We start from the raw sequence: 14464 nt of genomic DNA on the forward strand, positions 1-14464 counted from the left end.
TTGACAGCTATTCGCTGTGCGGTCAAGCGGGGTGCTTATGATTCGCTTATTCAACGACTTCCATAGTCGCCAAACCGCGTCCTATGAAGCTCTTTATTCAAGCGATATCCAGCTTTCCGTTCAAGATCATGTGACTACGAGGTCAAGAACCTCAAAACTTATATTTTTGTGGAGATGGCGAGGAAATTACCCTTTGGAGAATCAACGGGATCAGAGTCAACCCCTAACAACGAAGAATACAAGAGAGAATCTCATTTCCATCAATATTTTTACATATTAAACGAGTATGTACTAATCTATATCAATCCTGAAAGCTAAAGCAGAATAGAATTGGACAGATTCCATCCTTTGAGAAAAAAACCCTAGGTTCGAGTTCTCTTGTTCATCTTTCATGTGCATGTATGTATGTATGCTGCATCACTCACGGTCGTAAATTCATAGCGCGTATGTGTGGCTTGTGGGCCTTTCCAATGGGGTTACCAAATACAGCTGAACTGATGCTTGCATGTATATATGTAGGCGGTTATTTGTTTGTATTTTTGTTGGGGAAAACGAACAGGTATATGAGGGAAGTGGCCTGTGTAAGTTAAGGGCAATTCGAGGCCTGCTCAGCCAACCCCAATTATTCCGACGATGCTTGTTGGCTAGTGGCTTTTGAAGGACCCTCTGCTAGGCTGTTCTGTTCCTAGAGTACGAAGGGTGATCTCCCTCTCCACCGATCGGTCTCGGCGGATTGTCAGGCAGTTGATGCCGAGGAAGGTTGTGATGCGGTTGATCACTAGGAACGCCCAGTACATGTATGCTGTGAATGCGAAGAGGAAGTACGCCCGCAAATAGAAAAGTTCCAGAGAGGCGCTGATGGGTGGAAGGCCCAGGAATGGGAGATTTGCGAGGATTGCGCCCCCAATTAGCGGAGTCTGCAGTACTGTCCAGTGGGGGAACGGTTGTCTTAACAGGTGTGCGAGGATGATCTTCGTGGTCATCCGCCCAAAGACAAAAGATAACGTCCAGCAGTACAAGACCAGTCGGTTGCCAGAAAGCAGAGAAGAGTTGGGGGAAAAGAGCCAAGCCATATTGCATCCGGTAAAAGTGGCCATCGGTAGCCACTCTTTAAAGATAGGAGAGATGGGAAGGTTCTGCTTCTTGCGAGCAGAGATAACGTTGTAGACGCACCCCGGGAGGTGCCCCAGGAAAAACGATCCGACAAGGATTGGGACCCATAAGTCTTTCATTGAGTTGTTGCCGAAAATTGCCGGGAAGTTCAGGAGTTCCACGATTGGCCGAGACCAGATCTGCGGGCCGTACCAGCCAGAGGCAATCATGATGGCTATGCCGATCAGGAGGCCTTCAGTAGGGCCATTGAAGTATCCGAGATAGAGCGTATGAGTGTGGTAGGTCTCCCAGGTTGAGAAGTACATGGCGAGGCAAGGTACAAGGGCCGTCCAGGCTCCGAGTTGCGTTGAGCCTAAGCCCATCGCTGCCGTTTCGAGGAGACTAGCAAGAGTGCAGTTAAGAGAATCAATCCCATGACTGGCGAGGTTAGCAGGTTTCTATCCATATCTAACAGTCCACTAACTCGAAAAGCTCTCCTAATCCACTCGAAGTGCCAGTCCGTCGTGCTTGCTTTCCATCAACGTTATCGAGAGTTGAATACCTTGTCTTATCGTCAGCCGCGGTTCGAGGAACAGTGGCGCAAACGCCTTACATCCACATTCCTAGGGCGAAACTGTAGTACAGCCAAGATGGACCCTGCAAGGTGAGAGGCTTAGAGCGGGGCGTCGAAACAGGAAAAAAGAGCGTCTCACTGGCCCGACAAGATCCGGCATGAAGATTTCTATGAGCATGACGTTACCCACGATGAACAGGAACCCCAGAAGGGTGACCATGTTCGGGGCGAGCCAGAGCGGTAACAGCTCGACAAAAGCATTCCACTGTAACCCCGCCATCCTGATTAGATATCGAAAATCATTGGAGCACGGGCGCAATACATAATGTCTAAGAATGTAATTGGAGATGTACGATTTATCGACGCTCTGGTACTTGTAGCTCTTCAGGGGTAACAGAACGTCGTCGGAGAGGGAGTCTTGAATCTCTGTTAGATCGCGCAATATCCGTTAGCTCTTCCAAAAAGAAGCTATGGGGTTCGCTGGCAATTTGAAGTTGAACTCACCCCGGATCCTTCGAAATATCCTAATCATTCTGAACGAACGGCAGCACGGACTGTTGAGGCTTGGGGTGTTATGTGAACGACCGACGTTAGTTCATAGCGTGCGGATGAGACGCGGAAAACAAAGCAAACTAAATCGAGGCCAGTAATTTGAGGGGAAGATGCGAGTTCTGGAGCGTTCCTGTTGCGAAGAAACTGAAGAGAGAGTCGGCCGGCGAGAACCAGTGGAGGAAAAGCGAATCTCAGGAGAGGTCCACTTTTCCAAGAGCTGGAATGCGAGTCAGATGGAGCTGGGAGTCTGGGACGGTTCCTGCTTCCTGAACTTTGAGGAGCACAAGCTCCGTGCCTATCACGTGCATCCAAGCTTGATCCTCCTCCCTCTGCTCCACCGTCTGCTCCACCCCGCACGCATTCTTTGTCAATGACTGAGGATTCGGACATCCTTCTCTCTTGGCTCGTCTATGGATTCCACCGGGCAAGTCTTACCCGTCACAAATGGCAGCCTTAACACTTAGACGGTAGATGCGGATGATTATCCCGAAGGAAATGATGGAGCCGTGCTCTAGCATCGTGAGGGCCGGACGTCAATACCGACACGACTCACAACAGTCAACGCCCCCAACAATTCTCATTTCATCTATCTGTCTATCTGCTCAAGTCAACATCGCGAGATATCACGTCCACTACCGGTCATGATTTCACCTATGACCATCCCGGGGGAACGTGCCACACCCACCTTCGCCACCCACGAACTTCCTTGCAACTCCCCGTCAGCCTTCCGCTCCCTTTCCGTGGGATGAGGCTCCGAGAAGACCTCGACGACACTTGAAGTCATGCTTGACGGGGAAATTAAGTTTCCCCAAGACCGCCCACATGTTCAGAAGATAGACAGATATACCAAGTATCCGCGCCGGCAGAAGCGGACGGTAATCCCCTTTAGAGAAAAGAAAACGGACCCCGGGCCCAGCTTTCCAATCCGCATCCACCAAAAAAGCCCATAAATCTAACAGCCACAAATGGCTAACGCTCCCAGATATAATACTATACTCTTGTCTCGAAGAACGGTCGCCCGGACGGGTGACTACCATCACTGTAAACATTCATAATACGCCGACAAATTCCTTTACACGGACATTCCTGCATTGGAGCGCAAGGACCGCGCAGCTGGCGAAGCAACTGCTCAAGAATCATGCATGGTAGCTCCAAGCCTTGGATCTTTGTTCGAGTCCATCATTCCTTGTCTCTAGTAACTGTTCGTAGTTGTTGTTGGCGTTCGTAAAGTGATACCCACGCCGGTTCTCGCGCTGGCTGTGGGAGTATCTGTGGGGGCTTGCTCGGAGTGAATTATATATAGTTCCTCCATCCACACTATTCACCAACTTCATTGATGCAGACGCCTGCGTATTGCATATCAGCGTATGGTCTCTGTTAACTTATTTTAGAAGACTTTCAATACCAAGGAAGAAATCTTGTTTGCGGCGTTGCGGCCGACTGCCTTCAGGTCGAGGCTGGAGGAATCAAGACGATATGGCGAGATCACGTGAAGGAGTGAGCTCTTTGCTTTTGCAGAACACGCGCCCCGAGAACAAAGCCACTGACGAGTGAGTGGATTGTCGACATTCGCGAGCCGGGACTGTGGCTCGCTATCTGAGCGAGGCTCCCGATACTTTTCGCCCAAGTACTCGTCATTTCCTCCTCTTTGTGTTGTGTCATCCATCTCTTAACACAAACTCAGGGAGCTCCGTCGGCTCGTCCAACAACTCCTCCGATAAGGTATCTCAGTTCCAACTTTACCTTCAACCACCCCCGCGTTAATAACATCTCGCGCTTAAACGCTTCCGGATTCCGGTACGATCGCTCATTGAGCCTGGATATGACGGTGGATGGTCAGCTTGGCGCTCGCCGCGCAGCACACGACTGAGTATCTTTTGCGATGCCAGGCGTCGTCGATACTCTCGCTGGCCCAAGCTGGCCGGGTCTGGGGTATACAGTCGCGCACCAGAGAGTCGACTTGGAGATAGACTTCGCGAATCGCAGCCTGAAGGGCAAAACCGAGATCGTTATCCATCCGCACTACAGAGACCTGCGCACGATCCGATTAAATTTTAGACAGGGGGAGTTGAAGCGCCTGAATGTCAGCGGAAAAGTACCTACAGTCAAATATGTCGACCCTTACGAGTCACTTCAGCTGTACGGTCCTCACTACCACCAGCGTTTATCGCCGAAACTCGATGGCCTCCTCAAAACTCCTGCCGAACCTGACCTCCTCGTAACCCTTCCGAAAAGCGTACGCATAGAAGAGCTCGATCCATTTTCCGTCGAGGCGCAGGATCAGATGGCATTGCGTGCTCCCGTCACAACTGATGATACGGAGGGCCCATTAAGTTCAAAGGCTGCGGAGACTTCGCTCCCGCGGTTTACGGCTCTTACTGTGTACATTGAATTCGTTGTGGATAATATACGGGATGGATTGCAGTTTGTCGGTGTTGAAGGTGGTGACAGGCGCTACCCGCATGCTTACACGACAAATTCCTTGGATCGTGGGACAGGATGCCCTCTTTTCCCTTGTGTCGACGACCCTTCTTCGCGCTGCACCTGGGAAATTTCCATCCGCTGCCCATGCACTCTAGGTGACGTTTTCGAGCGCAAATCGCGAGACCATTCAGTTGCGGCTGGAGATCGCGCAAAGTCAGTAACGAACCACGATCGGTATTTCGCACCGGATGATGAAGCTCTGGATCTGTCAGTTGTTTGCTCTGGGGACTTGACCGACGATATTATTGACCCGAGGGATCCCAGCAAGAAAACGGCTTCGTTTGCTTGCTACACTCCTTTATCTGCTCGACAAATTGGGTTTGCTGTCGGCCCATTTGAATATGTTAACCTTTCCGACTTCCGCGAAAGCGATCAGGATGAACAACTTGGGCAGAATGCTATTCCCTTGCACGCATTTTGTCTCCCTGGAAGGGGTGATGAAGTCCGTAACACTTGCTTCCCAATGGCAAAAGCAATCGATTTCTTCTCGTTGACGTATGGGTCATACCCATTCACAAGTTACAAGATATGCTTTGTCGACGATGCACCGGAAGATACATTGCCAACAGCTTGCTTCTCAGTCTGTAGCAGTCGCCTCCTGTTCCCGGAGGAGATAATCGACCCTATGTACGATTCGACTCGTTCTATCACCCATGCACTCGCCGTCCAGTGGATTGGGGTCAACATTGTCCCCAAAGAGCCGGCTGATACTTGGGTAACGGTTGGCGTTGCTTGGTATATCACGGATACGTTTATGCGGAAGCTCTGCGGGAATAATGAATACAGATTCCGACTAAAACAATTGTCTGATAGGGTATGTGATCTGGACTATGAACGCCCCTCGATACACGACATGGGGAATATTCTCAGTATAGACCCATCGGAAGCCGAATTTATCGCACTTAAATCTCCACTGGTACTCTTCATTCTCGATCGGCGTCTCACCAAGGCTAGCGGAAAGGCCACAATGTCCCGAATTATCTCCCGGCTTTTTCTGAATGCTCGTATGGGGGAGATACCAAATGGTGCTGTTACCTCTTCCCTTTTCCAAAGGACCTGCGAGCGACTTGGACACGCAAAGCTTGAGACCTTCTTCAACCAATGGGTTTATGGTGCCGGATGCCCTCGTTTCCAAGCAACCCAAAGATTCAACAAGAAGAAATTGGTGGTGGAAATGATGATCAGACAAGTCCAGTCGGATCAGCCAAGTGTTCGCGACTTAGAAAAGAATGCTTTCATGCGTGATGTGAAAGAAGAGATCCGAAATGTTTATGCTGGTGCAATTCAGCCTGTCTTTACAGGCTCTATGACCATCAGAATCCACGAAGCAGATGGTACACCTTATGAACACATTGTCGAGATCAAAGAGGGCATTACTAAATTCGACATACCATATAACACGAAGTATAAACGGTTGAAAAGGAACAAGCGGCAAAAGGAACGTGCTGCTACAGTTGTGGGTTCTGACGGTAATACGGAGATACAGGAGGATGTCCTGCTCTACTGCCTTGGTGATGTATTGCAGAGCGAGGAGGAGATGCAACAATGGCGACTTGCTGATTGGAGCAAAGAAGACGAAGAAAGAATGGGCCAGGAATCTTACGAATGGATTCGCATGGATGCAGACTTCGAATGGATCTGCAAGCTCTCACTGGTAATGCCCGGATACATGTATCTTTCGCAACTCCAGCAGGATCGGGATGTAGTAGCTCAATTAGAGGTTAGCTGGCTCGCCCTCTCGTCTTTACATCTGCTTACGGTTCATAGTCTCTCCAGTACATGGCTGCCCAACGAGAACACCCTTTGATCTCGACGATATTTGTTCGGACGCTGATGGATCGACGGTACTTCTATGGAATCAGGGCGGCTGCAGCACGTGCTTTAGTGAAACATGCGAAGGAAGAGATTAACTGGCTGGGCCTATTCCATCTAGAGAAAGCTTTCCAGGAGCTCTTCTGCCTGACAGGTTCCCCTATGACTCGATCAAACGATTTTTCCGACAGGGCAGCATATGTTCTCCAGCTAGTCATTCCGGAGGCGATCTCCAAAGTCCGCGACAACAATGGCAAGACTCCAACCAGGGTAAAGCGATTCCTATTTGACAAGTTAAAATTCAATGACAACTCTAACAACGAGGTGGGCAAGCCATCGTTCAATACTAAGGAAATTTGTGCTGACGGTGCGATAAGTACTCTGACAACTTCTACGTCGCGACTCTTATGAGATCCCTGTGCCACGCAATGCTGGGAAGAGTCGAGACACGCGCCGACGAAATCAACGATTTTGATATGGAAGCGGTCCTAGAAGCTCAGGCTGAAGAGCAGCTGGAAAAAGACGCCGTAGCGGAAATAGATCGTTACAGGAGGATGGATGAGTGGTCGAGCTCTTTTCAAAACGTCTACTCCCGTGCGGCTTTACACTGTCAAATGCAGCTCATGCAAGCTAGGATCGCCGATGTCGATATCATGCAGTTCCTCCCCTACACGCGAGTAGGCACTTATGACCTTCTCCGTCTCGACGCTTTCGAATGTCTGGTCGAACTTGATATCTTCAAGAGCCCTGAACTTCTCCGGTGGTTCGTCTTCACTATGTCCAACGACCCGTCTGTCTGGCTCAGATGGCGACTCCACGACTTGTTCGGACGGGCATTAGGGCCTGTTGCATTTGGCCGCAACGTGACCAATGAGCTGCCCACCGCAGTAGACGGCTTGATCATCGAGCAAGAATCCTCTACAGAAGTTCGCCGGGCGGATCTTGCCCGGAGACAAACAGTTGCTGGGGCATTGGCCGCCCTCAAGACCGAGGTAGCCCGCGACCAAGTACTTAAAGAATGCCTATGGGCTGCATGCAACTCCCCAATAATCGGTGCCTTGGAGCTTTCCGAATTTACAGATCTATGCAAAGTCATATACGACCCGATAACCTCGAAGAAAGTTGCCTTGAAATTCCCACGGTACTGGGGCGTCAAGCACTTCGGGAAGGTAAGAACACATCCATCGCAACCGAGCTCCTCTGGACAACCATGCGCTGACTGTTCGAAGGGCCGCCTCCACTTCTTCCGAACAGATAAATTCCGCACATCCCTCAACCCCCCGAAAGACTCGACATCTGCAAAACGCAAACGTGAAGAGCAGGGGATGCCAACCCCTGGCCCCCGGATCACGTTCAAACAATCAAAACTCGCTCCCCCAAGTACCCCATCATCCTCAACGGAAACCCCAGGCTCCGGCAATCAGCTCCCGAAACCAAAATTACATATACCGAATTTCCCCGCTACCACGTCGCAGCCAGCTCCCTCTACGCCAGGGACACCCGCCACGCCCGGCGGTGGGCTCAAACTGAAATTGAAGATTGGGCCTCAACCGAAACGCTAGATGTTTTTAATGAGTTTTCAACTCTGTATTGTATCAGTCGTTAATTATTTTCTCTTAAACCCCCTATATCATCTGGGTTGGTGACGGCAGGTCGGGTGTTAGGATTGAATGGAATGCATGAGCTGAGCGATTCCTGGCGTGTGGTTGGAATGGATTCTCAACAGAACTTGAATATACTCCTACAGGGGACTCGATATTCAACGCTCCAGACTAGCGCAAGATTCGTAAGACTGCGTGTAGTGTCTTCCAAATAAAGCAGGCGTTTTCAGCTCTGGGCTAAGCTGAACGGCTCCTTGGGTAACGATGCTCATGCCATATGAACGACGGGGAGGCGAGGCGAGAGTGGCATATATCAATCGACGTTTTCCTTTTCCCACTCCAAGGCAAAACATAACAATATGGAACAGATGACCTCATATACTGTAGTTCCATGAGAGTAACCCGTGAACTCCTTCCTTGTTTGAATTGATCCCACGTACATGGTATAAAAAGTGTAAATAAAAGAAGCCCAGACATCCCGATGTTCGGTTCCACCCCCGTCACAACCACAAGTTAACACCCTCATTACTATTTTTCGCTTATCCGTTCGAGAGCCTACAAGACGGGCCACCATTAGTGATACGATAGCGGGAAGGCGCGGAGAGAGAGGGGTTGAACGGACCTCGAGCATGACGACTGAGTTACCGCGGATGACCTAGAGAGGATGACGAGCGGTCGGTTAGTGTTCCACGCTTCTACCAAGCGAAGAAGGAAGCGGGCGAATCGCCCAGCCCCTAGATTTGCACTTACAACCATGCCAATGGCGACCTTCTCCCCGCCTTGTTTCTCCTCGAATGCCTCATCGAGGACTATGTTCATGAATACCTATGCGAAGCGTTGCGTTAGATTCTTGTTCCTGCGACGCTTGTTGACTACACGGCGATCTCGGAGACCCGGGTATATAGAGCATCGATAGCTCGAAGTTGGTTTAACGTACATCGTAGCCTCGTAGGACGCCAATGACTTTGCGGTTACCGTTCAGTTCGCAGAATACCCGCTTCTCCATATACTGGAAACCACCGTTGTTAGCTCCCAATGGCTCTATCGAATTGGCGATTCACAATTGAACTAACCTTCTTCAACTCAGGCTGTGCTTGGGGCATTTTGGCGCGTTATTCCTGGTTCACTTTCCTGCCTTGAGATCGGAGTTGGCAACGGAACTTTTGATATCGGCGAGAGTCAAGCTGGTTCGGAGAAATAATATTCCGGGCAGATCAAAGCCCCAGTGACGCAGTTACGCAACGATCTTACCACAAGGTGCGTTCTCTGATGGTCCAGAGCAAAGGACAAGACGATTGTTTGGACCACTAAAACATGAGTTCCGGGTTTTCGAATCGAAGGAAGCCACGCAAAATCGCCGGCGACGATGAGGACGACGCGGAGGCAGAAGGCATGTATCTGTCTTGATCACGACCTTTTTTCAAAGTTGCGCTAATTTTTAAGGAGTAGATCCTGGTCCAATCGTCAAGCGACCGAGTAGCTCGAAAGCGAAACAGAAATCTAAAGCGCGCCTCTCGTTTGGGGTCGGAGAGACTTCAATGACCGATGAAGGTGACGGCGAGAGGGAGGTCGTAGTCCCCAAAAAGCATGGCCTAAGCCGGCGAGTGCTCGAAAAGAACGCATTTCAGAGGTCAACAACCCCTTCAGGATCGAGCAATCGGCTTCCACTTAGAGTTGGCCCCGACCAGGACCGACCTAGCTATAGCGGGGATTACTTAAACGAGCTTCGAAATTTGACGCCATCATCCCCGAAGCCGATAGTCGATGAGGGTAACTACAAGGGTAATAAAAAGGAAATCGATGTGGCGGCGAAATTCGGTGACCTTATGAAAGTCACCGCTCCATCAGCGATTCCAACTGAGACCGAAATCAGGGAAAAAAAAGCTAGGCGGGCAAGATTAGCGAAGGAGCACGAGAGTCAGGGTCTGGCGGAGCAGGACTATATATCGTTGGAGGAGAACACGAATGATGACTGGGAATTGGTGGATAAGGAAGACCTCAAGGACACAAGGCTAGTGCGAGACGATGAAGATTTTGCAGAGGGTTTTGACGAATACGTGGAAGATGGGCGCATATCCTTGGGAAGAAAGGCTGAGCGTGAGCAGAAGAGGAAACAGCGTGAAGAGATGCGCGAGCTCATTGAAGATGCCGAAGCGCTTTCGGACAACGAAGACTCGGACTTGGAGGAAAAGGCGGCTTATGAGGCTAGCCAGACACGAGCTGCGATGGGACACGGCAGCAATGATTCGATAGACGCACCAAGAACACCCCCGAAGATGACATCGCTTCCACGGCTCTCAACGTGTCTCGACCGACTACGGACCACTCTCGCCGTTCTAGAGAAGAACAAGTCTCTCATGATCAACCGAATGGAAGAACTAAGAAAAGAAAAGGCCGACATATCTGTGAGGGAAGTCGAGATACAGGCACTGATCAAAGAGACCGGGGATCACTACGAGAAGCTCAAACAAGAAGCCGGTGTCACCCCCGGCTCCGAGATTGATACACCAGCAACCACAGATTTTGAAGGTTCACGAGGGTTAGAAAACATTGGGACTTCCATGACGGTGTCGAGAGCGACCTCTGAAAGTGAGACTTGAGCCGCCAGGGCAGTTGCGCCGGTTGAAGCACTTGCTTTAACGGAAATGTCATGCCGGAAGGTGCTACCCGGCCCTGTTCCCGCGAGCTCAGCAATTGACACGATATACCATTCTCCTTTTGACTCTAGCACACTGACGGTTCCGAAGTGCCTGAATACCACTAACGCTTCTCCGGTCTACCCATTTACTGCAAATCCATGTCCGATGAGCCGAGCACCCATTTTCTCCCTGGGTCGTTGGTCGTTCCCCCGGCCCGAGACTTCTGGCGACCAAGATCAGTAAGTTATCACACGAAAGCTGTCGAAGAATTGTATAATGATAACTCATCCTCAAGAAGACCACGTAGGGGCTTAGCTCTTATTGAGGCACCTATTGACGAGAAGGTTGGGTTTCCTCCGCACCTCTACCGCCATTCGGATGCAACTCCCATTGAGCTCTTTTTCGATCTTTTCTTCGTTGCAAACCTGTCTACCTTTACAGCTACGCATGAAATAAACAATATGGAAGGTTCGGAACCCCACACCAGTTCTCTTCCAGATCTAACCTATCCTATTAGCTCTAGCAGCCTATGTCGGCTTTCTTGGGGTGATATGGTTTAGCTGGCTTCAAGTAACCATGTTTGACATTCGTTTTGCGCGGGACTCGCTATTTGAACGGATCTGTAAAGGTATGCAACTGGGTGCTATGGTTGGATTTGCTTCTGCAGGGACGCGGTTCACCACCCGTGTTCGAGACGAGAATGTTTGGGCATTTCAGTCCCTAAGTCTCATTCTTGGTGGAAGTCGACTCCTCCTGGCAATACAATATACTATCAGTATCTTCTTAATTCGCAAGCGAATGAGCAGTGCCGCCAAAGGCCTATGCATCACAGCTGCAACGCTCTTCGTTTCGAGCGTAATATACATGGGGGTAAGCCAATTGCGTCGTCTGGAAAATTATAGGTATAGCTTATGCTAACGTTCATGGTAGTTGTTTTTCGCCTTTGGTGAAGAACGCTCGGCTCGTTCTTGCATATGGATGGTTTGGTTTGGGCTGTTTTGGGTTGAGGTGTGGACGGTAGTGGCCACCTCCTATTTTACCTCGGGAATTGGATTTCAGGACACTCATCTGAACGTCCGCATGGGCCTGCTTACGTTGATCATTATTGGAGAAGGCGTCATTTCCGTGACGAGAATCGTCAATAAAACCGTGAGGCCTGGCGGCTGGACCAAATGGTCGTTTGTCCATATCCTCGGCGTCACCACCAACGTGGTAAGTCTCTGTTGATCGCCTCTGGTTGACGTTGAGTATTTCGGTAAGCTAACCCGTGCATATTAGTATTTTATATGGCAGGAATATTTTGACCTAACTCCGCGGCGTTCGATGAGTGCAATTGCGCAGCAGATCTGGGCTCAACTTCATTTTCCGTTCCACGTGGTTCTTGTCCTTCTTCTGGAGGGGTCGCAGATTCTCGCTTTGACTTTGGACATCACCTTGAAACTACAGTATCTTGTGGAAACTATTCTGTTTGCATGCGAAGAGCCGCGACCGCGCCCGGAGGCGGCCATCACATTACTCCGGCAGACAATAGACGATATGGAAATTGAATACAGCCGAGGAGCAATCAGCGAACAGAAAGCAATATATGAGATATTAGACGATCTTCCCAACCATCAGTTATGCCCTATAAACGGCACAATTGGATTCAGACTCACACAGGATCTGTTCAGCGATCTCGTCGGGAACGTCACCTCCGCTCTCTTCGCCAGCATGAGAATTGTCCCGCCGCGTAGTGCGAACCTCAGTGAGATGAATAGCTCTCAGCTGCTGAGAATGTATGTGGAACTACTGGGGTTCGTATATGTGTACTTTTTTGTCGTTGCGTCGATTGCAATGCTTCTTTTTGCTGCATTTAGTTTTCTTGCCCGACGCCATGACGGAACGTTCGCTATGGGGATTGGGGTGGCAGTTCGGGTCATTTTGGGTGGCTTGCTGGCCGGCCTTACGGTCTTTGCGAAGGACTTCGAGCTTGCATACTCGTTCATGAAGTCGCCAACCATACTATATGCATTCACGTTTGTCTTATTGGCGGGTGAGTCTTCTCCCGTCCGCACTTTATTCGTAGTACTTGTTTTGACCAAGATGTAGTGCTTTTAGTTGACCGACTTTTGGATCATTGCGCTGGTCGCAACCGCGACATCCATCCTACCCGACGCAGGAAAGCGCGGCAAACGTGATGCTTTTCTGATATGGGCTCTGCTTTGTACTGTTCATGCTGGGTCCTTCTTCTAGGACGATTGCGCCCTATCTATCGAAGTCCAAATTTTCAGCTTCTCTCCCGGGTGGCGCTGAATTTCGTTTATGGTTATTGATCCTTCTTGATGGATCATTTTCCATTTACCAATGAGTCCTGAGGGATCGTCAACTCGCATGGGAAACCGCACGATATTATCCAACCTTGTGAGGCGCATCTGGGATTGATGACCAGAAACTAAGGCTGAGATGCGTTTTACCATCCCCAGTGGAGAAGAGCAAAACAATGTAAGACAAGATAGCCAACTCAAGAGATAATAATAGAACCTGAAACACCTGTTTCCAACGCCCACGCCGGTAGCTAAGACATCCCCCAACAGAGTGCAAACCAGATGAAAAAGCACCAAACAGAAACAAACAGGGAAACGGTGGGCTAGCAGGAGTAGGCCCAACAATGGCCAACAGCATCCACATGCCAAATTCCATGACAGAAATTGCACTATAGGGCACCCGACAGCCCAGATTGGCGTTCAGGGTTTCCGCAGGGAAACGCTGACTGTTCGAGTCGCAGCCCTTCTTGGAACGACTCGGATGGGGCGCAAAAAAAAAGCACGTTCCACAGAAACCACCCAACATCCAACTGGGGTTGGAGAATGGAGGACTTTAAACCGAAAAAGCGCACTGACATGTCCGCATACGCACAGCTCTGGATTTGCAATTCGGGGTACGGACAGACTGGTCGATCAGGCTGAGAACAGTGCGTTGTTGCGTGTTGCACTGGAGGTATGCAGTGAGCCATGAAATCTTGATGCGGGGAATGAAAGACCTACCTACATGTGCGTTGTTTCCGTTTCGCACTGGCCCGCGCACACATTTCGAGAGTTCTTTGTCTATTCACAGACCGCAATGATGGAAAAGAGTCAAACCCTTATGCGAAGAGACTGTAGGTGGAGGTATCTACCCACCGGGTGTGGGCTCCGTCTACGTACCGGCGCCAGGCTGTGGTCCATTTCTTCATATTCCGCGGACGACAAACTCAGGATTGTGTGGAGCAGCTTCGAAGCTTATTGTTTGGTATCCGGAATCGGTTTGCATGGTCATGTGTGTGGGTGGGTGTTCCGTATTTCCGGACGTCATGGTGAATCAGAACTGGCTGGTCCATTTACGCTGGATCAAGCATAAGGCCATTGCAAGTAATGTTGGCGAAAATACTACTGCAGATCCCGCCTCGGTTTGGGACTTTGGTTATGTCGCGCCAAGGTCTGCATATGCAGCGAAGTTGGATAGGGCGGTCTCCGGTATAAAGCTTCAGAGTACAGAGATTAAGCCAATGGCCTCCAATGGACAAAGAAGGATACTTCACCCCCAGCGGCTCAGCTAGGCTGTTGTCCGAGAGACGTCGGGATGGCAGGATGAGTGTTGGATCCTACAGCAGGAAGCAAAGGGCTCCAATCCAATGACACAATCAGAATTCTCCGATCAAACGTCCGCTTCCCCCAGAAGCCAATGGAAGTGCA

At 50.1% G+C, this 14464-nt stretch overlaps 5 protein-coding genes across 5 annotated transcripts; 2 read left to right on the forward strand and 3 right to left on the reverse strand.

Moving 5' to 3' along the window:
- Positions 1-282: 282 nt before the first annotated feature.
- On the reverse strand, positions 283-2522 carry BJX67DRAFT_346354 (sn-1,2-diacylglycerol cholinephosphotransferase). Its single transcript, XM_071028415.1, has 6 exons — positions 2171-2522; positions 1989-2092; positions 1806-1931; positions 1706-1749; positions 1577-1654; positions 283-1530 (listed from the first exon to the last, which is right to left on the reverse strand). The coding sequence occupies exons 1-6, from the start codon at positions 2196-2198 to the stop codon at positions 645-647; spliced, it is 1266 nt and encodes a 421-aa protein (XP_070889001.1). The 5' UTR covers positions 2199-2522; the 3' UTR covers positions 283-644.
- Positions 2523-3766: 1244 nt separating this feature from the next.
- On the forward strand, positions 3767-8759 carry BJX67DRAFT_346357 (transcription initiation factor TFIID subunit TAF2). The gene is made up of 4 exons (XM_071028416.1): positions 3767-6422; positions 6470-6838; positions 6892-7683; positions 7744-8759. Exons 1-4 carry the CDS (start codon positions 4101-4103, stop codon positions 8074-8076), a joined length of 3816 nt encoding a protein of 1271 aa, XP_070889002.1. The 5' UTR covers positions 3767-4100; the 3' UTR covers positions 8077-8759.
- BJX67DRAFT_303268 (putative small nuclear ribonucleoprotein SmG) lies at positions 8253-9260 on the reverse strand. Its single transcript, XM_071027017.1, has 4 exons — positions 9189-9260; positions 9053-9124; positions 8866-8940; positions 8253-8770 (listed from the first exon to the last, which is right to left on the reverse strand). The coding sequence occupies exons 1-4, from the start codon at positions 9216-9218 to the stop codon at positions 8429-8431; spliced, it is 519 nt and encodes a 172-aa protein (XP_070889003.1). The 5' UTR covers positions 9219-9260; the 3' UTR covers positions 8253-8428.
- A 169-nt stretch (positions 9261-9429) lies between these two features.
- BJX67DRAFT_370440 (uncharacterized protein) lies at positions 9430-13101 on the forward strand (the record flags this gene model as incomplete). Its single annotated transcript, XM_071030916.1, has 8 exons — positions 9430-9509; positions 9596-10704; positions 10744-10993; positions 11053-11222; positions 11272-11624; positions 11685-11966; positions 12033-12786; positions 13025-13101. 8 exons carry the CDS (start codon positions 9430-9432, stop codon positions 13099-13101), a joined length of 3075 nt encoding a protein of 1024 aa, XP_070889004.1.
- Positions 12977-13682, reverse strand: BJX67DRAFT_303798 (uncharacterized protein). Its single transcript, XM_071027022.1, has one exon. It carries the CDS (start codon positions 13581-13583, stop codon positions 13143-13145), a length of 441 nt encoding a protein of 146 aa, XP_070889005.1. The 5' UTR covers positions 13584-13682; the 3' UTR covers positions 12977-13142.
- Positions 13683-14464: the final 782 nt, after the last annotated feature.

Source organism: Aspergillus lucknowensis, assembly GCF_044049455.1.
Source record: "Aspergillus lucknowensis strain CBS 449.75 chromosome Unknown BJX67scaffold_7, whole genome shotgun sequence".
NCBI classification, from domain to species: domain Eukaryota; kingdom Fungi; phylum Ascomycota; class Eurotiomycetes; order Eurotiales; family Aspergillaceae; genus Aspergillus; species Aspergillus lucknowensis.

What these genes read in the sequence shown, in the direction of transcription:
- BJX67DRAFT_346354 (XM_071028415.1), bottom strand. Translation starts at nt 2,198, where the DNA reads ATGATTAGGATATTTCGAAGGATCCGGG. An exon ending in GATATTTCGAAGGATCCGGG is followed by an intron (nt 2,093 to 2,170) that starts GTGAGTTCAACT and finishes GCGATCTAACAG; the next exon opens with AGATTCAAGACTCCCTCTCC. An exon ending in TTCGCCCTAGGAATGTGGAT is followed by an intron (nt 1,655 to 1,705) that starts GTAAGGCGTTTG and finishes CGATAAGACAAG; the next exon opens with GTATTCAACTCTCGATAACG.
- BJX67DRAFT_346357 (XM_071028416.1), top strand. Translation starts at nt 4,101, where the DNA reads ATGCCAGGCGTCGTCGATACTCTCGCTGGCCCAAGCTGGCCGGGTCTG. An exon ending in ATGACAACTCTAACAACGAG is followed by an intron (nt 6,839 to 6,891) that starts GTGGGCAAGCCA and finishes CGGTGCGATAAG; the next exon opens with TACTCTGACAACTTCTACGT. An exon ending in GCGTCAAGCACTTCGGGAAG is followed by an intron (nt 7,684 to 7,743) that starts GTAAGAACACAT and finishes GACTGTTCGAAG; the next exon opens with GGCCGCCTCCACTTCTTCCG.
- BJX67DRAFT_303268 (XM_071027017.1), bottom strand. Translation starts at nt 9,218, where the DNA reads ATGCCCCAAGCACAGCCTGAGTTGAAGAAG. An exon ending in GCGTCCTACGAGGCTACGAT is followed by an intron (nt 8,941 to 9,052) that starts GTACGTTAAACC and finishes CGCTTCGCATAG; the next exon opens with GTATTCATGAACATAGTCCT. An exon ending in AGGTCGCCATTGGCATGGTT is followed by an intron (nt 8,771 to 8,865) that starts GTAAGTGCAAAT and finishes CATCCTCTCTAG; the next exon opens with GTCATCCGCGGTAACTCAGT.
- BJX67DRAFT_303798 (XM_071027022.1), bottom strand. Translation starts at nt 13,583, where the DNA reads ATGTTGGGTGGTTTCTGTGGAACGTGCTTTTTTTTTGCGCCCCATCCG.